The sequence below is a fragment of the Telmatherina bonti genome, assembly GCF_933228915.1.
Source record: "Telmatherina bonti genome assembly, chromosome: 2".
NCBI classification, from domain to species: Eukaryota; Metazoa; Chordata; class Actinopteri; order Atheriniformes; family Telmatherinidae; genus Telmatherina; species Telmatherina bonti.
Window position 1 is genome coordinate 21559007 of NC_136620.1, and position 21552 is coordinate 21580558.

The 21552-nt window shown below is 38.9% G+C and overlaps 2 protein-coding genes across 2 annotated transcripts; both read right to left on the reverse strand.

The window, feature by feature from the left end:
- Window positions 1-451: 451 nt before the first annotated feature.
- snx22 (sorting nexin 22) lies at window positions 452-5906 on the reverse strand. The gene is made up of 7 exons (XM_079248315.1): window positions 5783-5906; window positions 3422-3505; window positions 3162-3266; window positions 2712-2806; window positions 2316-2348; window positions 1235-1302; window positions 452-1125 (listed from the first exon to the last, which is right to left on the reverse strand). Exons 1-7 carry the CDS (start codon window positions 5867-5869, stop codon window positions 1007-1009), a joined length of 591 nt encoding a protein of 196 aa, XP_079104441.1. The 5' UTR covers window positions 5870-5906; the 3' UTR covers window positions 452-1006.
- A 3769-nt stretch (window positions 5907-9675) lies between these two features.
- On the reverse strand, window positions 9676-18690 carry LOC306768481 (dynein axonemal intermediate chain 4-like; the record flags this gene model as incomplete). The annotated part of the gene is made up of 15 exons (XM_079256859.1): window positions 9676-9714; window positions 11988-12141; window positions 12224-12450; window positions 12638-12736; window positions 12890-13005; window positions 13245-13405; window positions 13677-13831; window positions 13928-14014; window positions 14173-14327; window positions 14482-14643; window positions 17025-17161; window positions 17325-17463; window positions 17689-17807; window positions 18001-18158; window positions 18565-18690. 15 exons carry the CDS (start codon window positions 18688-18690, stop codon window positions 9676-9678), a joined length of 2034 nt encoding a protein of 677 aa, XP_079112985.1.
- Window positions 18691-21552: the final 2862 nt, after the last annotated feature.

The window sequence follows — 21552 nt, forward strand, 5'->3', positions numbered from 1 at the left end:
GTGAAGGGAAATAGATTGCCTCTGCACCTTCGTACTGCATATTGTAATTTTTTAGTTTAGTGATTTTTCATCGGATACAAAAGCAGTAAGACAGACCTGTGTTAAAATTAACGAACTCTTACAATAATGTACTCTCATTAAGTGTTTGTGTATTGTGCATCTTGTGGTGACACTTGTTATTTAGGACTCTCACACAAATCATTACTAAGTAGGTGGACTTTCTGGAAATAACCTGGATGTTGTTTAAAAACTGGTCAGTTAAATGAGTTGTTTGGAGGAATGAGGAAGAAATAAAGTTGTAGAGACCGAACACATTTTCGTCTCGATTTTACTCCAACCTCCACAATGTAATCAAACAATTTCTTCATCTACCTTTAGGCTCTCAAAAAGAAATTCTCTTTTTTAATAACTCGGGTTTATAAAGAAGACTCAGTGGTTGTGTCTTTTTTTTGACAGTTTATTAAAATGTGAATATAAAACCATATAACACAAAATCACATATATGAAAAAGGTAATTGGTAACACTAAAAACTGCTATAGAGTTGGTATATTTACAAAACGGCAAAGTGAGGATGTTAGGAACTGTACATGACATTATTGCTTCCTTCAACTCAGGAACATCACCTCCATCCAAATGGCTCTACAGATCAAATTATGACCTGGATAAATTAATTCCGTAAAGGCAATTATTTTAAAAACAGAACAGTCCCAAAAATAAAGTTAAACTCAATTTCAAACTAATTCCCATCAACTTCATTACAGTGTTCCCAATATTATTATCAGACATGTCGTTTTGCTGTATTCAACCTTAAAATTGCAACGTAATAAATTTCTTTTGTGTCAAAAATGACTTTTTGACCCAAAACAAACCTAAAACCATGGCAGGGGCCTGGCTTTCAAGATGGGTTTTGTTACTCCACATATGACAACCATTCAATGTCATCTTCTCCTTGCACATTGATGGCTTTCCATTCTTATGTTTTATAGACTGTTTATAGACTATGTTTTAGGACTCTACAGGAGTGGTACGGTCAGGCTGAGTCATGGTGGAGGTAGTGAAGCTGACACGGATGTCGCGGGGATAGAAACCCTGAATGACCCCATCCACAACAATATCTGGGAGGCCTGCAGGACAGAGATCAGGGCATATTATATGTAGAAAAGGATCATATTCATTACTTGGAATTTCACTGTTGCATTTGGCCATAACTGTTCAACATGAGCTCGTTTATACCTGATGTGCAGTCAGAAAGATAAGGATCCTGAAAGAATCCCAACACTCGCTGATGTGAGAATTCAAGACTGGGAAAACAAAAGCACAACATCATCATATTCAGCAACTAATAAAATTGTCATCTATATAGTCATATGGCATTAACAGCTCATGTGCTTTGACACACCTGCCTGCTTGTTTTGAAAAGGCAAGTGTGTTAACATGTTTGGAGCACTGCATTTCTATCATTTTACATATGCAAAAGCAACATGTCATCTTTGTGCAAAATCTGGTGCTTTATGAATGAGGCATGCTGAGAATGTTTGGTGCACTTGTGGGGGATTTTGACATGAAAAACAACAAAATAAATAGGTATAAGCCAGTCCTTCAGCATCAACACAATCCAACACTGAGGAGTTGTCCTGAAGTGTGTCATACACTGACTGCATTGTACAGCCTTGCATCATTTGTAAAGTATCATTACACAGTCTTAAAACTGTGTGTCCACAGGAAGCCATGGCACCACATTCCACCTGTGCTTTGAACTACAAATATATTCATTTTACCAACTTACTCTGTATTTTACAGCACACAAAATACATGTATGCAAGTCATTCAGGCAGCATGAGTAGCTGTAAATGACTATGAGCAACCTTACACATACATAGATATGCAAGACATCTTTCAAAGAGGTAAAAGTGGTGTAATGTTTCCCTACAGAGTATCCAGAACCAGATGTCACTGTGACACTCATTCAAAATGGCACATTCAAAGGCACCCTTAATACACTTTCTTCATCATTCTCCTGCTCAGGATGAACTCCAGCAAGTCGTCTTGACCATGTCTGCATGCTTACATGCATTGAGTTGCTGCTGTGATTGGCTGATTAGATATTTGTGTTAGCAAGTAACTGAAAAGGTGAACCTATAAAGTAGCATTTAAGTGTATAATATTCATGATATAAATCATTTAAGCAACATGGTCAACAGCATCAAGGTGTCTCATTGCAGTAATGTGCAATAAATCACGGCAGTGGGTTAGTAGTACACTATATTCATCTTTTTGCATACTCAGAATGACATAATACTTCTACAAAGCTTACTTGTACTCCTGACTGTCCAATTCATCCAGTGATCTGAAAATAGAAGAAACAGTTATTAGAAATTTCAAGCTTGCAAAGACATTTTTTAAATGAATACAAGGGTTTTATCCAGACACGAATGCTTCCTAATGTAAAATAGCCTTTCCTTTATTCTTTCTTTATATCAAAAATACTTTTCATAGACACGACAAATGTGCACGTCCGCTTGTCATAAGTAGAGGGAAGCATCAGTTGTAGCATAATGTGTTAGGGCCAATGCACCAGCTCCACGCCACAGTAAGAAATGTTTGTGAAGTTTTATCATGTTGCTGCACTGCCCTAAAAAGAGGTGCTAAATATAACAACATGTGGAGCATCTTGGTGTACAGCCAGAGGAGAACAGACTGCTGATCTTACTCCACACTGCTGATCTTGTTTCCTGCGTGGAAATGTTTCAAGTGGAGGAAGTCTAGCAGCACCTGTGGCACGTCCTCATTTTGATAGATGATCTCCTGACCGGGAAGAACAAGGAGACATTAGATCTGTAGATGTGGGAAAGTCTATTGAAAGTAAAATCATTCCTGAGTGAGTCTGAGGAGTTACACTGCTTTCATTGGTAGATGTCTTAACGAAGGGAAAAAATAAACTTCTTCCGAGTCACTTCCTTGAAAGTGAGATTCTCTGAAGATCTGTCTTGCACAAGATCTTTCTCCAACTTTTTCTTTCATTCGCTGTTATTTGTTTGTACATGCATATGTATTAAACTGCACGCATTTTTCCATGAAAAACAGTCTTCTACAGTACAGATGTTTACTGCTTAAGAACAGCATTTTTACAAGATTGACTTCCCTGCATGTTCTGAGTTACCTTGATGTAATGCTCCAGGTCCTGCCTCCTCTGCTCCAGAGGTTTGGTTCTCAGATGAGGGTTCCTTTTGCTTGGAAAATCTGGAGTCTGGATGATCTTCCTGAGCTTAAAACACCACAAACACAATAAAAAACCTGGAAATATTTAAGCTTTTACAGCTGAAAAATATGCAGAAATTGTTCACATCATACATTCCTCTTTGCAGCTCTACATCTGTGCATGTTTCTGTTGTAATGCAGGTTCTGTATACATATACATACTTTTCTGTGGAGAGTCTGGAATTCACTGCTTCTTCTGAGCACAAAGTGTTTCCTCCCATTAAACAAGACTTCAACCCTGAACAGCTGAAATCAGAAGACAAAATGAGACACATAGAAAATGAATTCATAACAGGTTACACTCTGCGATTGATCTTTTTAAACATAGACGATTTGGAGCACAATTAGAGTTAACAAGTAGAACATTTCTGTGTTTTTAGTAAAAAATAAAGCTGGTAAAAATATATCATACTACAAGGGATTGTGTTGTAATAAAAATATGTTTAATTGTAAATATATTTAAAGATAAAAAATATGCAAAATATAAAGAGACTTTTGGCTTCTGTGTTTTAGCAGATTATTCCACTGATGTATTGTCTGACATAACCTCCCCAGCAGGAGGCGATACTGAGCTTCACATTGGATTATCAAGAAACTTAAGCATACTACACTTGCTGCTGCACACAATCACTCTTGATATCTGCGAACAATTTAAACTGTGTGCGCTTTGACAAACCTCAGCTACAGGTTAATAACCTTTTACCTTAACTAAATTGTAAATACAATAGTTAGAAGTTACAAGGCTGTCCATTTCAAACTGAACATCTGCAAATATTTTGTGGGTTTTGTTGGTGCAGTGAAAAAACATTCCTCAGACCACTGGCACTATTTACTGGTCTGAAACACAGGCTTGAACGTGACGCTTCACAGATTATAACTATGTGAGTGAAACTGTTCAAAGCCAAATCTCACCTCATTGTGCCCTCTGAATTAAACTGAGCTTTGTCTGTTACATCCAGACAAGTGCTGTTCACATACCAATTTGATTTATTACTTTTTCAACAATTAAGTATTTCTTTCCAAAGACCGCTGCAATGTTACTTTTATTCAGTTCACCACTTTAAGAGTTGAAATGGAACCAAATGCCATTTTATGTCAAGCAGTGGAAAGCTTTTCTGGTAGGAAACAGATTTTTTTTTTCCTGATCAAATTTTCTGTTTACAGCATTTGTTTTATAAATAGTTAAAAAACTGAAATAATTTTATTTTAAAACAATGATATTTCAAATTATTTAGAGCCCTACTCATGCACTTTGGCAGATTGTCTCAATGAATTGCTTCCTAACATGGGTTCATTCAGCATCCATCTTGCATCCTGTCTCTTCTCAGAGCTCACTACAAGTAAAAGTTGGTCTAATGTTGACTTTTGACTAAACTCCTGTTCTGTCTCTTTCTCCCTTTTTTCCCCTTTACTTCTTCCAATGTCCTTCTACTTACCATTAAATACACAGTTCAGCACCTGTAGCTGCCCTTACAAAAACAGTGGTGAAATATTGGCTATATTAACAGCGGTTCTTGACATAACCAGCCAAGAATCCAGCCAGATGGAGCAACCGTAAAGTCTACAGTTTATACGTGAAAGAGGAATCTGGGAATTCTCTGTGGCATTATTACCCAGGCACCAGGTATTCTGCAGGTTTTAACCACTTGGTAAAGTTTAAAGAATGACTCAAAGAGGAATTGGTAAAGTTAATGATTCATCCACAGACAACAAAAGTGCAAGGATTTGGAAATAAAAGTGAAAATCAAATAATTTTGCTCCCAGTCTAGCGTGTTTCCTGAGCTCTTTGCCCTCGCAGACGCTTCGGATCCTGAGTACTTTTGATCTCAGAAGAGGCAGACCCTAAGGGAAAGTGGGGTAGAGCACCTCATTTGGGTCAAGATCTGCTTTAATAAAGAAAATTTGCTGTTGCAGTGGCTGTATTTGTTTCACCAAAGCATGCCTAGACAGTTTATTAAGACCTCAGTCATTTGTGCCAGCATGTGAGAGGAAAAGGGCAGAATATGTTTTCTTTTAGACAGTCTACATCAAGAACAATTGAACAATTTCACTTAGTTACACAAAACCAAAACACATCACTGTGTAAGCCTGCCAAGACAGTTATGAATGAGTAGCCAACTTCTGGTAGACTACAGATACTTTTACAGCCTACTTTCAAACGCAATCTGAATGCAGGACAGTAACCTGCAACACAAACTGAGCGCTGCTGATCAGAAAAACAATGAAAAATGCTCCCTAAACTTTTCAACAAACTGTTTTGTTTTGCTTTTTTTTATGTTGAAACGTAAATGCAGAACTTAAGGTGAAACCGCTTTGAGTAATTCTTGCTATTCTGGACAAAGCCAGGGCTAAGCCCACGCACTCTCCTTTCCAGGTAACCAGACTCACCTGAGGACGTCAGACATTTACAGACGCCGAGTAACTTTACCCACCTATAAACACATGCTGGAAACAAAGCTGCGTGCCGTGTTTTAAACCCGTGGACCTTTTCAACCTGCGAGCTTTAAACAGCAGAAAGTTCACCTTCTTCGTCTTTCCCGACTCATCCACTTCCCTCTCCAACGACGGTATCGATATTTGAATCATGGAGGAATCTTGACGAAGCACCATCGGACTCCGCCAGCCGTGTGAGATTTAACCTTCCTGCTCAAAAAAATAACTGAGAGAAAAACTTCGTGAAACTTTCTCTGTGTCCGGGAACTGGGAGGAGAAAAAGACAGAAAAACAAAACAACTGCCCCAGTGTATGTATGCGTGTCTTGTTCCGGTCGGTTTTCCTCCTGCGCTCCACCTACACACTAATTGGACAAACCTAACCGCGCGCGCCTTCGGGGACATTAAAGGTGTAGTCCAAAAGAAAGCCGCTGCAGCCAAGCCGATGTTTATGGCTCCTGCAAGGCTGCTGTTTGTTGTCTGGAGCTGGAAAATGGGACGTTTAGAGGGAGCAGGGTGTGCCGGCATATTTGGTAGCTGCTGCAAACTGGAAAACAGGTTGCACATGTAATTGATACCTTTAAAAATGAGGAGGAGGATCTAAATTTTAGGAAATAAACTGATTACAGTGAAAGTGGATATCTAGTGTAACAAGTAAAGCAACATTTTATAGCAGCAATCTCTAACTCTGTCAAAAGAGTAAAAAAAGTGAACCACGTAAAGGTCAAAAGAGTTGAAAACCATTCTCAGAAAGCATCATATCACTTTAAACTCCAGGATCACTTCCTGCTGAGCCTGACACAAAGTGAAACAACTGGGCATGAAAAGGGATGTAAACCCTCACAAAGTAAAACAACTGGGCATGAAAAGGGATGTAAATCCTGACTACGTAACATATGTCTGTACGCACATCCTCTAAGGATCCCTGCTCAAACACATCAAGCAGACATTAAGTGAAAGGGAAAAAGCCTTCATGTTGCAATCTAAGCTATTTGTTTCCACAAAGTGCTTCTGAACAATGCTCAAGCATTTTTTTCCTGACACACACTGGTCATTTTTCACGTGTTTATCTCAACAGGAATCACATGGTCAGCCTGTGACTCGCCATCATGGGATTTCTATCTTTCTATCCTGCATGTTGCTCACTGTGGTTTTATTCAAGCATGGAGTAGAGCTGACTTAAGCAGTGCAGTGTGCAGACATGTGACTTTATAGAGTCAAAGATCACAGCGGAGGTGTAAATATAAGCTGCTGCCTCATCACGTTTTACTAAGACTCGTCAGTCCTTTACTCATTGTGCCTGATCTCACACTGTCAGCAGTGAGGCCACTCACATTAACAAAAAGGAAGTGCTGGTTTTGTTGTTATTAGGAAGGCATTTACAGGACAACTTTAACTTAATAAATTCCATCTTCAACCTCATATTAGTATTAATTCTCCACTACCAAATGATGTCTATACTTAAGAAAAACACACAAATACAAAACCCTAAAAAGTAGAGCATGTTGCATAGATAAAAATATACTTTCCAGTATCTTCACTGGGAAGAGTTTGCAGCTACCAGGTCCGACCCTTCAGAACTATGTTAATTCTTTATGTTTGCCAGAAATGTTGGAAACACTCCTGAGATTTTTCTCCATATTGACATTAATAGTTTCACACAGTTGCTCCAGATTTGTCAGCTGCACATCAGTGATAAAGATCTTTGGTTCCACCACATCCCAAAGGTGTTCTGAAGTGATCCTGAACCTGGTTCTCAAGGTTCACTATCTTGCAGGTATTAGATATTTGGCTGCTGCAACACACTTGACTCAAATTAAAGGGATTGCTGACAAAACCGGCACAAGTCTGCTGTTGAGCCATTGATCTGAGTCAGGTGAGTTGGAGCAGGAAAACAAAGAGGGTCCTTGGACTGTACTGGATTGAGATCAGGTGGCAGTGGAGGACATTGGAGTAAAGTGAAATCAGAGACGATCTGAGCTTTGTGACATGGTGCGTTATCCTGCTGCCAGAAATGTTTACAAAGCACTGAATGGTGCATTCAGGATCTTCTGGTTTGGTGTGAACCAACCGGATCTCTCAGGTCCTCAGGGTCAAATCTACTTTCTGTTCCCAGAGTTGCAACTAAACATGGAGAGGCAGCGTTCAGTTTTTAGGCTGCTCACATGTGAAACAAACTCCCAGAAAAACTGCAGGTCTGCAGAACCTCCCAGTTGTTTTAAATCAACTAATAAACTAACAAACACTTTGACTGCAACAGCTGCTGCTTTCTTCACAATCCAGACTTTTTAGGATCTGCTAGGTTAATCTGCTCCTATTTGTAGCAGAATTAAAATGTTCATTCATTCATTTTCTGAAATGCTTATTCCAATTCAGGGTCTGGAGCCTATCCCAGCTGGCTTTGGGTGACAGGCAGGGTACACCCTGGACAGCTTGCCAGTCCATCGCAGGGCCACACAGAGAGACAAACAACCACTCATGCTCACACTCATTCCTAGGGGCAATTTAGAGTGGCCAATTAACCTATCATGCATGTCTTTGGATGGTGGGAGGAAGCCAGAGTACCCAGAGAGAACCCACGCATACATGGGCCACTGACCAAACCCCTCCCCAGCCAAGGATTGAACCAGTGACCTTCTTGCTGTGAGGCCACAGTGCTAACCACTGTGCAGCCAGAATTAAAACAATGTTTGTGAAAACAAATCCTGTGTAGGTGGTTATATGTACAACTAATTGGGACCCGTCTCTTTATAATTCTGCCATATGAGTCAAATGGTGTCCATGGAGTTCATTTTTTTTGTCTTCCTGTTGCCTGTTTTGATTTTTCCAGGTTTCCTGTCTAACCCTAAGATTTCCTTTTAAGAATGATTTCTGCTTGATCTCTCTCTCTCTTTCACACACACACACACACACACACACACACACACACACACACAGTAAATAGAAATAGGAAATGTACATTATATAAAACACAAGATTTCACACATATACTTCAAGCAAAAAAATCAAAATCAATAAAAAAAAATAAATAATAAAAATTGAAATGATTTGAGGAGAGAAATTCTCTTTGCCCGATCTGAACTTATAAACTGGAGGCATTAGTGAAAAGCTACTCATGTTTTTCTGCATGAATGGTGTCATTTTAAGTCCTTCTTGTGAATCTCTACAGAGGAATGTGAAGGCCAGTCTCCAAACTTTCATAAACTGGGGCCAGTCACAGATAGACATACCAGCTGGTCCTGGGAGCGTGATGCGATTTGTCCAAACGAGTGTGTGAATAAAAGAAGGCTCTGTCAGCCAGAATAACCGTGTTAGCTGGTGCATTCTTGAGTTCTGAATTGAAATCTGTTTACTGCAACACACGGAAATCTGGCGCATCCAAATCCACAACTCCACATTAAGACCCGACATCAGCAACTTGATTATATAAGAGGCTTTATAGACATTTAATTAAGACACATTCAACTAAATCTAGAGTTGTTTAATAATAACAATATAAAAACAACTTTTATTACCTCACAATAACTTTTATTTCTTGTATTTTATCCTATTTTAGTTTTTTCTGTCATTTATTTTTTTTTCCAAACTTTTCTTTTTAATGTAATTTGTAATGATTCTTCTGCACCTCACTGAAATGCATTTAATGTTTTATGTAAAGCACTTTGAATAGTCATATATGCAATGCGCAATAGAAAAAAACTTTGCCTTATAATATAATTTAGCAGCTTGTATTATATCTCTTCTGTTTGTTAATCAGTCCCTTAATAATAAACATTTACTACACAGTTTAGGGTGTAAATTAAACATTTATTTTTCTCAATATTGTGTTGTCAATTGTTAAATATTCTGCAGGGTTAACTGTGATAAACCAAAGCTAAAAGACTTTAGCAGATAGATTCTACAACAAAAAGTCTATTTTTTTGCTGTTACCATGTTTTAAGTGACAAATAAATAAATCTCTATCACAGTTTTTCAGCTCTGTAGTCACTTGGAACCAGACTGAATGGCGTCCAAAACATCCACCTGAAAGAGAGTAATGATAAGATAAGATAAAAAAAAAAAAGATAATACCCGACTTAACATCAGACTGAGTTGATGTGAGAGTGGGGAGAAGAGTCAGGAACCAAGACGGATGCAGATTTAGCTGTCAGGATGAGGCGCCGAAGAGCAAAAGTCTACTAGAGCTGCTTTAACAGGTAAAAATACAAAGACAGAATTACCAGTGGAAAAGTTCAGGTACATCAGTGGTTCTCAAACTGGGGGTCAGGATATCATTTCAGGGGGTTGCCAGATAATTGTAAATAAAATGTAGCCTACATTTATTAATAAATGAGGAGTTTTTACGAAGGCTGTCAAAATGAAAGCATTAATGTAGAGATATGGATTGATGAAATTAGCTGTCTAAACTTTTTAAAACATTAATACATAAACCACAAAGTTAGTACACATGCCATATTAAAAATCTGACTTTGGCATTATCTTAGTAAGAGAAGCTAATCTTGGGCATGTATAGGTGTTTTGTCACAACTATATACAACAAAAAGCACTTTATCCTTCTTATTTATGAAGATTCTGACAACTTCCCAGCCTTACATTCAGAAGATGGCTACAGGATGACCTATTTTATACATAACACTATTAAACAGTTGTTGCGTGGGCGTCAAAACCACCAACATATGTTATCTTGGGGGCTGTGGGCTCAAAACATTTGAGAACCATTGCAATAGCGTGACTGATGACCGGTGAGGGTGTCATAATTAGGTATAAAAGAATGGAAACAAATATGACACTGAAGAATTGAGGAGCATGGATGGGTCAGAGAATCATCCCAACTACATGCAGCAGCACACAGACATAAAGGTGTTTGAGAGACCAGTGGGAAATATGTCAGCATGATTATATACCCAGAGTTTGGATCTTTTATATCTTTATTAGGGATGGGCATTTTAAGGGATTTTTGAAGTCGACTAGTCAGGCATTTGAAAATTAGTCAATTAGTCGTAACTCACCAATAATGAAATGAAAACATGCTTTTTCTCCAAATGAAACTTGTAAAACATGTATGAGATGTTATTTGTGTACTGTGTGTGTTCCGTATGTGGGTGGTTTTTTCTTTCTTTGCATTGTTTGGGCTCCTGGAACCCAGAGCAAAAACCATATTTTCAAAAGTAATTTGTAAAGATAACACAAATCAACAGTGACCAAGCCTTTTTCATCTGCATATCATTTACTCTAAAGTCTTGACTTCAGGAGAAAAAATATTTGCAATGAAGCAAACACACAGCAGAAACTATTTACATATTTACAATTTTTTGTCAATGTGTTATTTTTTCTTTTTGCTTTGTGAGTGATTTGTGTTCCTATTCACCTACCATTAGTTTTGTATCCAACTTTCTAGCCATGTGTTGATCTTTGTGTGCTTCTGGTTAGACATTACTGTTAGTTTAAGCTCTCCAATTGGTCGTTTGCCAGTAAGTTCTTTTATCATAATTTCCAGGTCAAAATAGAAGTCTCAACATAGTAGTGAGAGCTTTTTTTTCTAATTCTGAAAATGTGAAAAATAATTATGCTATCATGGATCACACATTGTACATGTACCATATAGCAGTGAGTCTCAAAAATAACATTTTGTGACTGGATTGCAAACGTTCTAGACAGGGCATAACAGTCTGGAAAGCTTCCATAGATCACCGAAATGGCAAGATATTGATCATAATTTATTTCAGAGAAATAGTGACAATATAAGCCACAGCGCTCGGAGGCACCGTCGATCTAGGGGAGGTTTAAGATTTGTAACATGTTGTTAAAGGAAGAGTGTAGTAATACAATAAATGAAATACTATAAGGAGGAAATTGTTACACACAGGTTAATTAGTTACATGAACAGTGCAGCGAAATAGAAGAAATATAAAAATGAGAAAAGGCCCGCACACATAATCATAAGTTTTAATCTGACGTAGATTTCTGTTGTGTCGCTTGATGACGATCCCAATCAAACGTAAATGTTAAAAATATATCTGATCCTGTAGTGTGCATGCCTTTTCATTCAAACTTTTTTTTTTTAAGTGTACAGCTGGCAATAAAAAATTTAGAATTAGCTAATACTTTTCCTAAAAAGGATAAGAATGGTCAGGGAAGACAGAAAATGCTTTGTATTATTTTCTGTTTACTAAGGAGAAAGTTATTTAAGCTTTTTTTTTTACACGTTTGTCTGTTCAGAACAGAACAGAGATCTTTTCATTGTCTTTTTCTGTTGTAGCAGCGTTTCAAGTGTATTGCAGTAGATTAATTTTTACCTGCTCGTCTGCTCCAGATTTGAGATTTGTGAGCATGTAGACAGTCACTTGGCCCTCAGTGTCCCCTACCAAGACAGAGTTGGACCCTCTGGCAAACAGCAGGGATGTCAGCTCCACACCCGGTGCAGCAGGGTGCACAATTATTGGCTTCAGGCTAAAATAAAAATAAAAAAGTTTGCATCCTTACTGGCTGATTTAGGCAGAGCGAGTTCATAAGCATTCTTAGACTGACTTACATGTTTGAATTTAGGTCCCAGATTTCCACCTGTTGTCTGTAAAGAGCGGCAAACACTGTGGAGCAGTCTGGGGACCACTTGGCAGAGCACACTTTGCTCTTGATAGATGTGGCGCTTAGTACAGGGGTAATCCTACCCTGCTTCCAGACCTGGATTGTGAAATCTGAAGAACAGCTCAGGAACACATCAGGATTAAACAATGACCATTCAACGTGGTTCACAATGCCCTGCAGGGGATGTGCAATAGAAAAACACAGGGGACACAACATTAAATATTTTTTTTCATTATTGTTATTCAGTAACCAACAAAATGTTTGCTTGGTACACATTGTGGTGCTTTACCTAACTGTGTCAAAACATTTCTTAACTATATTTCAAATATATCACCTAGAGTTTTAGCCCAAAAGAACTCACAATGTGATTTTTGTAAGTGTCCAGGAAATTATCACAGTCTGACAAGGAGCACTTGTAGATGAAGCCCTCCAAGGTGCCGACCAGATAAATTCCACAGTCCTGCCAGATAAGTGCAAGAAAAACTATCAGAGAAAAATATTTTTTATGTGTAACAATACCACTGACAGCTAAATGAATTAAATGTTTATAAGTTTGAGGGGCAAAAAAAATATTAATTAGCTTGTCAAGCTCAGTTTCTGTGGCACAACTTACTGTTGGATGGAAATCAATAGAGCAACAGGGAGTTTCTGCTGTCTGAACATTTTTTGATGTCTTCATTTTCCCTGCACCTTCCTTTTTATCACCCCGAATCTTCAGCTTCATCAAATCTTTGAAAACAGTTTTTAAAAGATGCAGATTACATATGAGCATTGAGTTTCACAAGCTTCACAAGCTCAGTAATACAGATAAAAGTTGGTTTGATCTTCCAGTACTGCTCACTCCAAATCAAATCACTTTTTCATTTTATGCAGATAAATAATACAAAATTATTGGCTCCTGTGCAAATGTTATTACATGTTTAACTGTGTTTAGGGCATGAGAGAATATCCCGTTTGCACTTCTGTACCTATACAGTCGAGACAGTTGTTGTAGAGAGACCATTTGGTAATCCTGCCATCTTCTGATGCAGAGATAAGAATCTCTTCTCTCTCCTCCCCAGAAAACTTCAGTTCTTGTTTAGTCCAGATGACCTGCCACACTGGAAGCAGGTGCTGTTTGGGACACTCACTACAAAACATCAGGGATGATAGCAGAAAGAGTTTATAACTTTGTATCAAAATGAGATTTCCTTTTCCAACCTACAGAACTACACAGACTCTGGTTTAGCTTTAAACTCTAGCTTTTACTTTTCTTATTTTAATAAATCTCTCAATCTATTTAATGCTTTCCTGGCAACACCTAAAGAATCTGAGGTGGTATACGTTACAACAAGCTAACAGTACACACACAAAGCACAGTGCTGACACAACCACACATGAACATACGGTGCTGTGTTCACCTGCTGCTTGTAACACATGCCCGGTTGTCTTGAATCAGAACGTTGTAGATGGCTACAGAGCCATCGTACATCCCCACAGCCAGCCGGCTGGGGTTGTTGGCAGAGAAATCCAGGGACGTCACACTCCGGTGACAGGAGAAGAAGCGGTCTGGATGCTACAAGGAAGACATCTTTTTAACCAGGATGCTTTCATAAAGTTTTCTTGATCCTAGCTGCAAGAAAATAAAGGGTACAAGAATGTACCAACGTACTGTAGGGTTTTTTATAGACCAGCAGCAGATGAAGCCTGGTTTCTGGCTACTGGAATCACAGACACCATAGCCAACAGCCAGAATATCCTTACAAAAAAGCGTGCACACAAGAAGTGATGCATGCAAAGTGTAAAACATTTTTTTCTACAATTTAATGACGATCTAAACAGCTATTCTTCAAAATGCAAATAAAAACAACCACTGCTACTTTAGGTGACTTTACTTTTTTTGTTTTTGTTTGTTACCGGGTTTGTCTTGCTCCAGGTCATGCTGGTTACATTATATCCTTTGGTAAGCTTGTAAGTGAAAGTCCAGAGACTTTCCATGGTGGGAGTTATAGAGCTCTCCTGGACCTCTTCACTTTGCTCCTCAAACCCAGGCTCCACCATACTGTGGGGATCTCACAAAAACATTAAAATTGTACTTTATTTTTCATTATAAGCATATTCAAATATAAAATCCAGACTGTATATATTACTAAATAAGCTTTTTAAAAGTCAAGAAATGAAGCAATCATTTGCTGCAGTGCACAAAGAGCGATGGGGTAAGCTCACCTTTCAGGATGGACAGATTTCTATAAGCAGCCAGCTTTGGCTGGAAGCTGTTTGCCAAGACATTCCTCTCCATTACTAACAAGGTGTTTTTGAACTTTTCAGAAAGCATGAGATCCTCCAGGCATGGCTCAGCATCTAAAGTGTCCCCACTTGTTTCCATTTCTAACAGGGTTTGATGGGAAAACATTTTAGAAATGAAACACATATCAATGTAAAACCATATGAAAAAAAACCACACTGTCAGCTTCATATATAGACTTGAATGTGACAATATGGTCTGAGCACAGACATATTAGATAATTTATAGAGGATTTCAATTTCCAGAACCAAGAACTGAACTTTACAAAAGTGCTCCTGGGACCTTTCCGGTACCCTGAAAAATCAGGATCACATTTCTCTATATATTTTTTTTAAAAAATGATAGTGCTGTAATGATCTTGACCAAGAAATAAAGAACTACAAATGTTTGTGGCAACCAGTTAATCAATGACAAGGAAAGGCATAAAATAGTAATTAAGAACTATTTGATTTTACTTTTTGGCTTGTATGGGCAGCCCAAAAAATGGAAAAAAATCTAAGGCATTACGTTTTTAGCATTCTTTATTCATTGTTATATTTCCCATTATAATTCTTGTGCATTTGAACACATGAGTGTATGATAAGAGAAGTGGAGCAGTTACATCCGTCATTACCAGGCTGACACTGTTCATGTTGCTTATTGGCTTCGGTTACTGTTATATTCCAGAAGGTGGCAGCAGAGGGCAGCTTTCAGACATGAATCACGACTGTAATCCTTCATTCATTAATTTTCTTTTTTCTTTCTTTTAACCTGTCCTGTCCAGCATCACTGCATACAGTACGGCAATCTGTGTGCCATATTTTTGCCAGACAGATTTGCTCTGTTAAGGGAGACATGGGTCATAGGCATGCTGGAACCTATCTAAGCAATCATTGGGCAAATGGCAGGGTACACCCTGGCCAGGTTGCCAGTCCATCACAGAAACACTAATCTGAGCAGTCAATTTAATTTTATATTTTTATCCTTACTGCCCTATATTACTGATATTACTGCCCTAATTTGTAGTATTGAGGAGAAACTAAGCACCACATGAATTCATCAGACCATGTGTAATTCACATTTTAAGTGCGTCTGAAGCCCGGAGTGTAAATGCAAAAATTAAATATAAATCAGTATAATAAAACTGTGAATGTTAAGAAATAAAAGCAGCTGTGAAAGACCTCAGTAAGGAGGCTTTAGAAAGAAAAATAATTAGAAGTCAAGTCAACGTGATGTGGGGACACAAGATTTGTATACTCCGTAACATACTGTTCTAGGTTTTACAAAAAGGCAAAAGAAAAATAAAGCAAAAACAAAAAAACAGGCAACATATAATTCCCCATTCTTACATCTTTGTTTTCCTCCACACAAGACTACATGGTGCAGTTAAAGAATTCATCAGTTGCAGGAAAAGCAAGACTAAACATGACGCTCTCCTGGTGCGAGATCATGCAATATAAAATCAAATCAAAGATACTTTATTCATATATATGAACTTTTTCTTTTTTCTTTCCTTTCTTTTTTCTTTCCTCTGTCTTCTGCTTCACACAAACAAGGTTGATTGTTAATGTTACCGTTCTATTGTGAAGTTTTTGTTTTGTTCATTATTTCATAAGTGAGACAAGCAAAAAAGAGATTTTGTCTAATCTGAATCACAGAAAAACATCTTATTAGGAGACTGCATCTTCTCACGGCTAAAAATAGGGATTGAAATCAGTTTTCTGCGTGTAAATTAAGTTTTTCCATGAATGAGATTAAGAAGAGAGAACTTCACACACATGTAGATATTTATAAATTTCGTGAAAAAACTGCGTATGCTCTTTTCAGCATCTGTAATCACACGTTTATGCATCTGGACTTCAGTGATGTAAATAAAATGCAATCCTTCAAGGTCGTCATTGTGCCGTTACCTGCATTGCCGCTGCTGCTTCCACTCCCTTCTTTCTTTCCTTGTTTTTTTCTGGTTCTCACAGTCCGATTAAGGTAGTCAACTTTATCATTTTTAGCGGTATTATTTTGCCCGCAGAAAGAGTCATACATATCCCAGACGGTAGCAGTTGAGCCTGTGAGCATGACAGAAACTCATAAATGTAACACTGATAACGTTAGAGCATTCTATGGGCCTTGTATACATGCAGGATTACAGTCAAATGGAGCACTGATACAAGCATAGTTTATCACAAGAAGAAAAAATCTTTATTGGTTGTTAAATATCTGACGCAACACTACAAAATGTTTCCTCAGCTTATAACCCATCACTAGTTACAGGCTGCCATTTTTCCAGTGCCCAAGAAGCAGTGTGTGACTAAGGGCCTTGCTCAGTTGTTTGCTTGTGTTGCCAATCCGAAGGCCCGAATCTAGATTCGTCGGACCCACACCCCCCTTCATAACTACTATGCTACCTCTCCTGTCATGATGAAATGCATGATCTACTTTTTAATAAGAACTCTATCATATTGCTATAGATGGGAAGATTAAACCTTACCCTTATCACTTATAACGTTCCTGTCAGTCTGGATCTGTCTGGTTTTTGCTTCTCCGACCAATGTCTGTGTTGATATCTCTGAAGAATTTTCATTAGTCATTCTGTTTTTGCAAAACTCAGCATGAATATTTTTCTCTCTGCAAGAAAAGAGTGAAAAATGTCACTTATAAGTAAGAAATAGTTTTGTGTTTTCATATGAATTTGTCACAGAAACATAAAGCACACCTTCTTAAGTCTGTTAATTATTTCAGATCTTATTTGATATTCAGGAAAACCACTCAGGTTGAGTCCTGCACTCACTTGATGTTTTCTTCATGGGCAGCCTCCTCTGAGGTAAGCGCACTGGGCATGTCCAGCAGTGTAAAGGTATTTGTCTCATGAAGAATGATGTCAATTACCTGATCCAACATCTCTTCTGCCACATGCCCTTTCACACTTTCTGGGAGACAACAAAACACAGAAAAATGCCAACTATGCATAAATGTGCACAAACGTTTAAACTGTATGGGAATGTTCAAGGAAAGGGATAGAACAATAAAAATAATACGATCAGTAAGTAACAACACTATCATGTGTCAAGTGTCATTTTTGGTTGGTTATGTGATAATTGGTGTGAGAAAAAAGCTAAAAATGAGGAGAATATGTGATTAAAAATTATATTAACCGGAAGATGCAGGAAGGTTTAAGTTCATGTCCTGCACATGAAGGCTATCCTCAGTCACAGTAACCTTTGGAGACAGGTTAGACAGGATGCTGCCATCAGAAATTATACTGTGGAACACTCTGAAATACACACAAGCACACAAAAACATAGGTAATTTCTATATTGTGCTTGACACCATCACTCTGATCCTCACAATGCCCAACAGACAGTTTGTAATTGTACGTTCTTCACTAAATAGGAAAAAAAAGAAAGAAAAAGAATTGCTGTTTGATGATCAAATCAGCCGGTTTATATAATGTCACCATGAGATACCTGGAAAAGTTCACACTGCTGCTCAAGTTGGATTTTGATGTTCCTGGGTTGGGAAAGACTTCATCCAAAGTGGTTTCTCCTGACTTGGATGGCATGTCTCCCAGCTCTGCAGGAAGCATGGGCAGAGGAATGTCATTTTTGACATCAGCATTGATTGCCTGGAAAGACGAGAATCACAACAACATCATGAGACACTTTATAATTAAGTTGCATCTCATTTTGGACACATATATGGCATTTCAACATTTAAATGTGAGTTTAGTAAAAACCAAAATTTTGAGCAACCAAATGACATACAGAGTAAATGGAAATAAATAACTAAATTGCTGCAGTTCATAAAGTATAATACTAAGACAAACAAAAAAACCGCCAAGAAATTTGTTTGCTCAGTATTATTGTGATTTTTTAAATCTTATTTCGTCAAGCAAAGCTCCATTTAGTTTATTCTCACATCAGTTTAGCTACAGATAGACGGCTTTCAGCTGAACACATAATCAACATGTAAAAGGGAGAAAGCATGGAGCTTCCACTCCGCACAGGTCCGTGTTCACGGACCCCGCATACCTGAGCTCGTCTTTTGAGAGGACTAATGTCTGGTTTTGGACTCTTAAATTTGCTGTCGCTGCCTTCGAGGATTTTATTTCCCACTAAACCTTGACTTGCTTTGTGGGTGCATGTCGAATTTCTCATCATTCCAGACGATCTCAGAGAAAACGTAAAAAAGTCAAACTTAGATTCAGTAAACAGATTATGATACAAGATAGTAGCAGATTAGCTAGTAAAATACATCCAGATAAGCTAGTCTTGAGCGTTCATCTCCAGATAAAATCAGCATTATTTTAAGTACCTGCTTAACTTTTTTTTTCTGAAATGGTTAACTTACGAATTAAACTCTTTGCTTCTTTTGCTTGGTAGTTTAGTACTTCTATCTGCAGTCTTTTGTTGCCACGACTTACGTGCTAAGCTGCTGTTGCTGAACGTTACACGCTCGCGCCACCGTCGTTGAGAGGCCGATTTGAAATTAGCTTCAAACAGCAGTTTTTTTTTTATGTTAATAACAACGAAGTCATTACAAATTTAATACAGACTTTTGTACTTTGTATCGCTTTTATTTATTTATTCTTGAAAAGTGGTAATTTTTACAGGTTATACGATTATTGTAGTCTATGTTACAAAAAAGAGAGTTTGACTTTATTAGCAATGAATACCTTCTTTGTTGTGCAGCATTGTTGGATATAAAGTTTTGCTAATTAGGCAACAAGCTAAGCGGCATGCGGCTTCGGCTGTCGCCAAGGCAAACGGGCATGGGAAGAGTTCAACAAGGCCATGGAGAACGACTTCTGGACAGCTTCGAGGTGATCCTGGTCCACCATACGGTGACTCCAGAGGGGGAAGCAGTACTCTGTCAACCCTGCATGCAGTAGATATGGAGAGCTGCTGATCTCAACTCAGGACATTGTGGGTCGGGGGAAGGAATACTTTGAAGACCTCCTCAATCCTACCAACACGTCTTCCGAGGAATAAGCAGAGCTCGGGGACTCAGGGGTGGCCTCTCCTATCACTGAGGGAGCTGAGGTCACTGTAGTGCTTAAAAAGTTCCTTAGTGGCAAGGCCCCATGAGATCCGCCTAGAGTTCCTTAAGGCTCTGGATGCTGTGAGGCTGTCCTGGCTGACATGTCTCTGCAGCATTGCGTGGACATCGGGGACTGTGCCTTTGGACTGGCAGACTGGGGTGGTGGTCCACCTTTTCAAGAAGGGGGATCGGAGGGTGTGCTCCAACTACAGGGGGATTACACTCCTCAGCCTCCCCAGAGGCCTGAACTATCTGTTGGATAGTTGAATCTTGGATTAAGGAGTACCAGTGGTAAATGGACTTGTACTTCTATAGCGCTTTTCTAGTCATGCAGACCACTCAAAGTGCTTTACACTACTTGTCACATTCACCTATTCACACACACACTCATTCTACACACTCATACCCCGATAGGCACATCGGGGGGCAGTTTTGGGGTTCAGTGTCTTGCCCTAGGACACTTCGGCATTTCAGGGGAAGCCTGGAATCGATCCCTCAACTTACCTGTTGTAGCTCCTCCTGAGCTACAGCCGCCCCAGTGCGGTTTTCATCCTGGTCGCGGAACAGTGGACCAGATCTATACCCTCTTTGGGGTTCTGGAGGAGGCTTGGGAGTTTGCCCAAACCAGTCTACATGTGCTTTATGGACTTGGAGAAGGCATTCGACCGTGTCCCCCCGGGGACTCCTGTGGGGGGTACTCCAGTATTATGAGGTACTGGACCCCCCTTGTACGAGCTGTTGATTCATATATATATATATATATATATATATATATATATATATATATATATATATATATATATATATATATATATATATATATATATACATATATACACATATACATATATGTGTGTGTGTGTGTGTGTGATAAGGTAAAGTGATAAATGCACATGATTCTGCAGTTGTACATTTTTGTGAAAATCTCCATAAACAATTCTCAAATTTATCATTAAAAAAAAAAAATCCAATTGAAGTTTTGTGCAGGTTGCACCATATACTCTGGTGGAGGATACTTGTTCCGGTTTTCAAAGTATTTAAGTGAACAATGAAACAGTTTAGGAAGCATCAATGACAGCGCCATTAAAAAAAATTTTTAAAAATCACGTGACCACCGCATCATCACTTCCCCTCCTGTGCCACACATCAGCACCCTCTGCATCCCGCAGATAATGCTCGTGTCTGTGCGCCTTTAAGAGACGCATCTCCCGCTTCCTCCTGCGCTAAATCTTCGTCGCTGCTCAGCCACGGCGAGAAAAGCAACACAAAGCTACAACAATGTCCTCCAGCTCGGCTTTCAACGACGAGAAAGGGGGCTCGTCCAGCGTCGGGGAGCCTGAATATGGTCACGATCCGGCGAGTGGAGGGATTTTCTCCTCCGACTACAAGAGGTACACGGAGCCGCTGCTTGCCTCAGCTTGATGCCGTTTTTCTGTATTATAGGGGTTTAAGGGGCAGCTTATGGAGGGGGAGGTGCAGTTTGGATTCAGTGTAGTGTTTGTTAAACATGTCCCGAATGTGTGTTTTCCTGACAGCACGCGAAACAGATCGTAATAAAGAAACAGAAGCCTGAAGTTTATCGGCAGTCAGGGCCGTTTTCATTGAGAGCGGCGTCTGCTTCTGCTCCTGGTGGTGAATCTGGCCGTGATTTAGCTGCTCTGGTAGCATTACTGGCGCTGCTGCTGTCGCCAACTTGTAATATACACCCGTGTGGTCATATGTGTCTAAAACAGCTTGGTTAGAGTGTTTAAAACAATTTGTTTATGAATGGAGAAGGTAAAGGCCTGTAAGAGGGAAATGTGAGGCCTGAGCTCGAGCTTTTCAGCACCACCCCTGCTGGACAGCGGCAGCAGTTGAAGCACAGTGACCTGAAACTCAGCTGGGATCTTAAATTATACTGTACACTTTCATTTTCATTTTAAAACAAACATCATTTATTATTCATGAGAGTCTGGGAGAGTTTAATATGCAACTTTGCA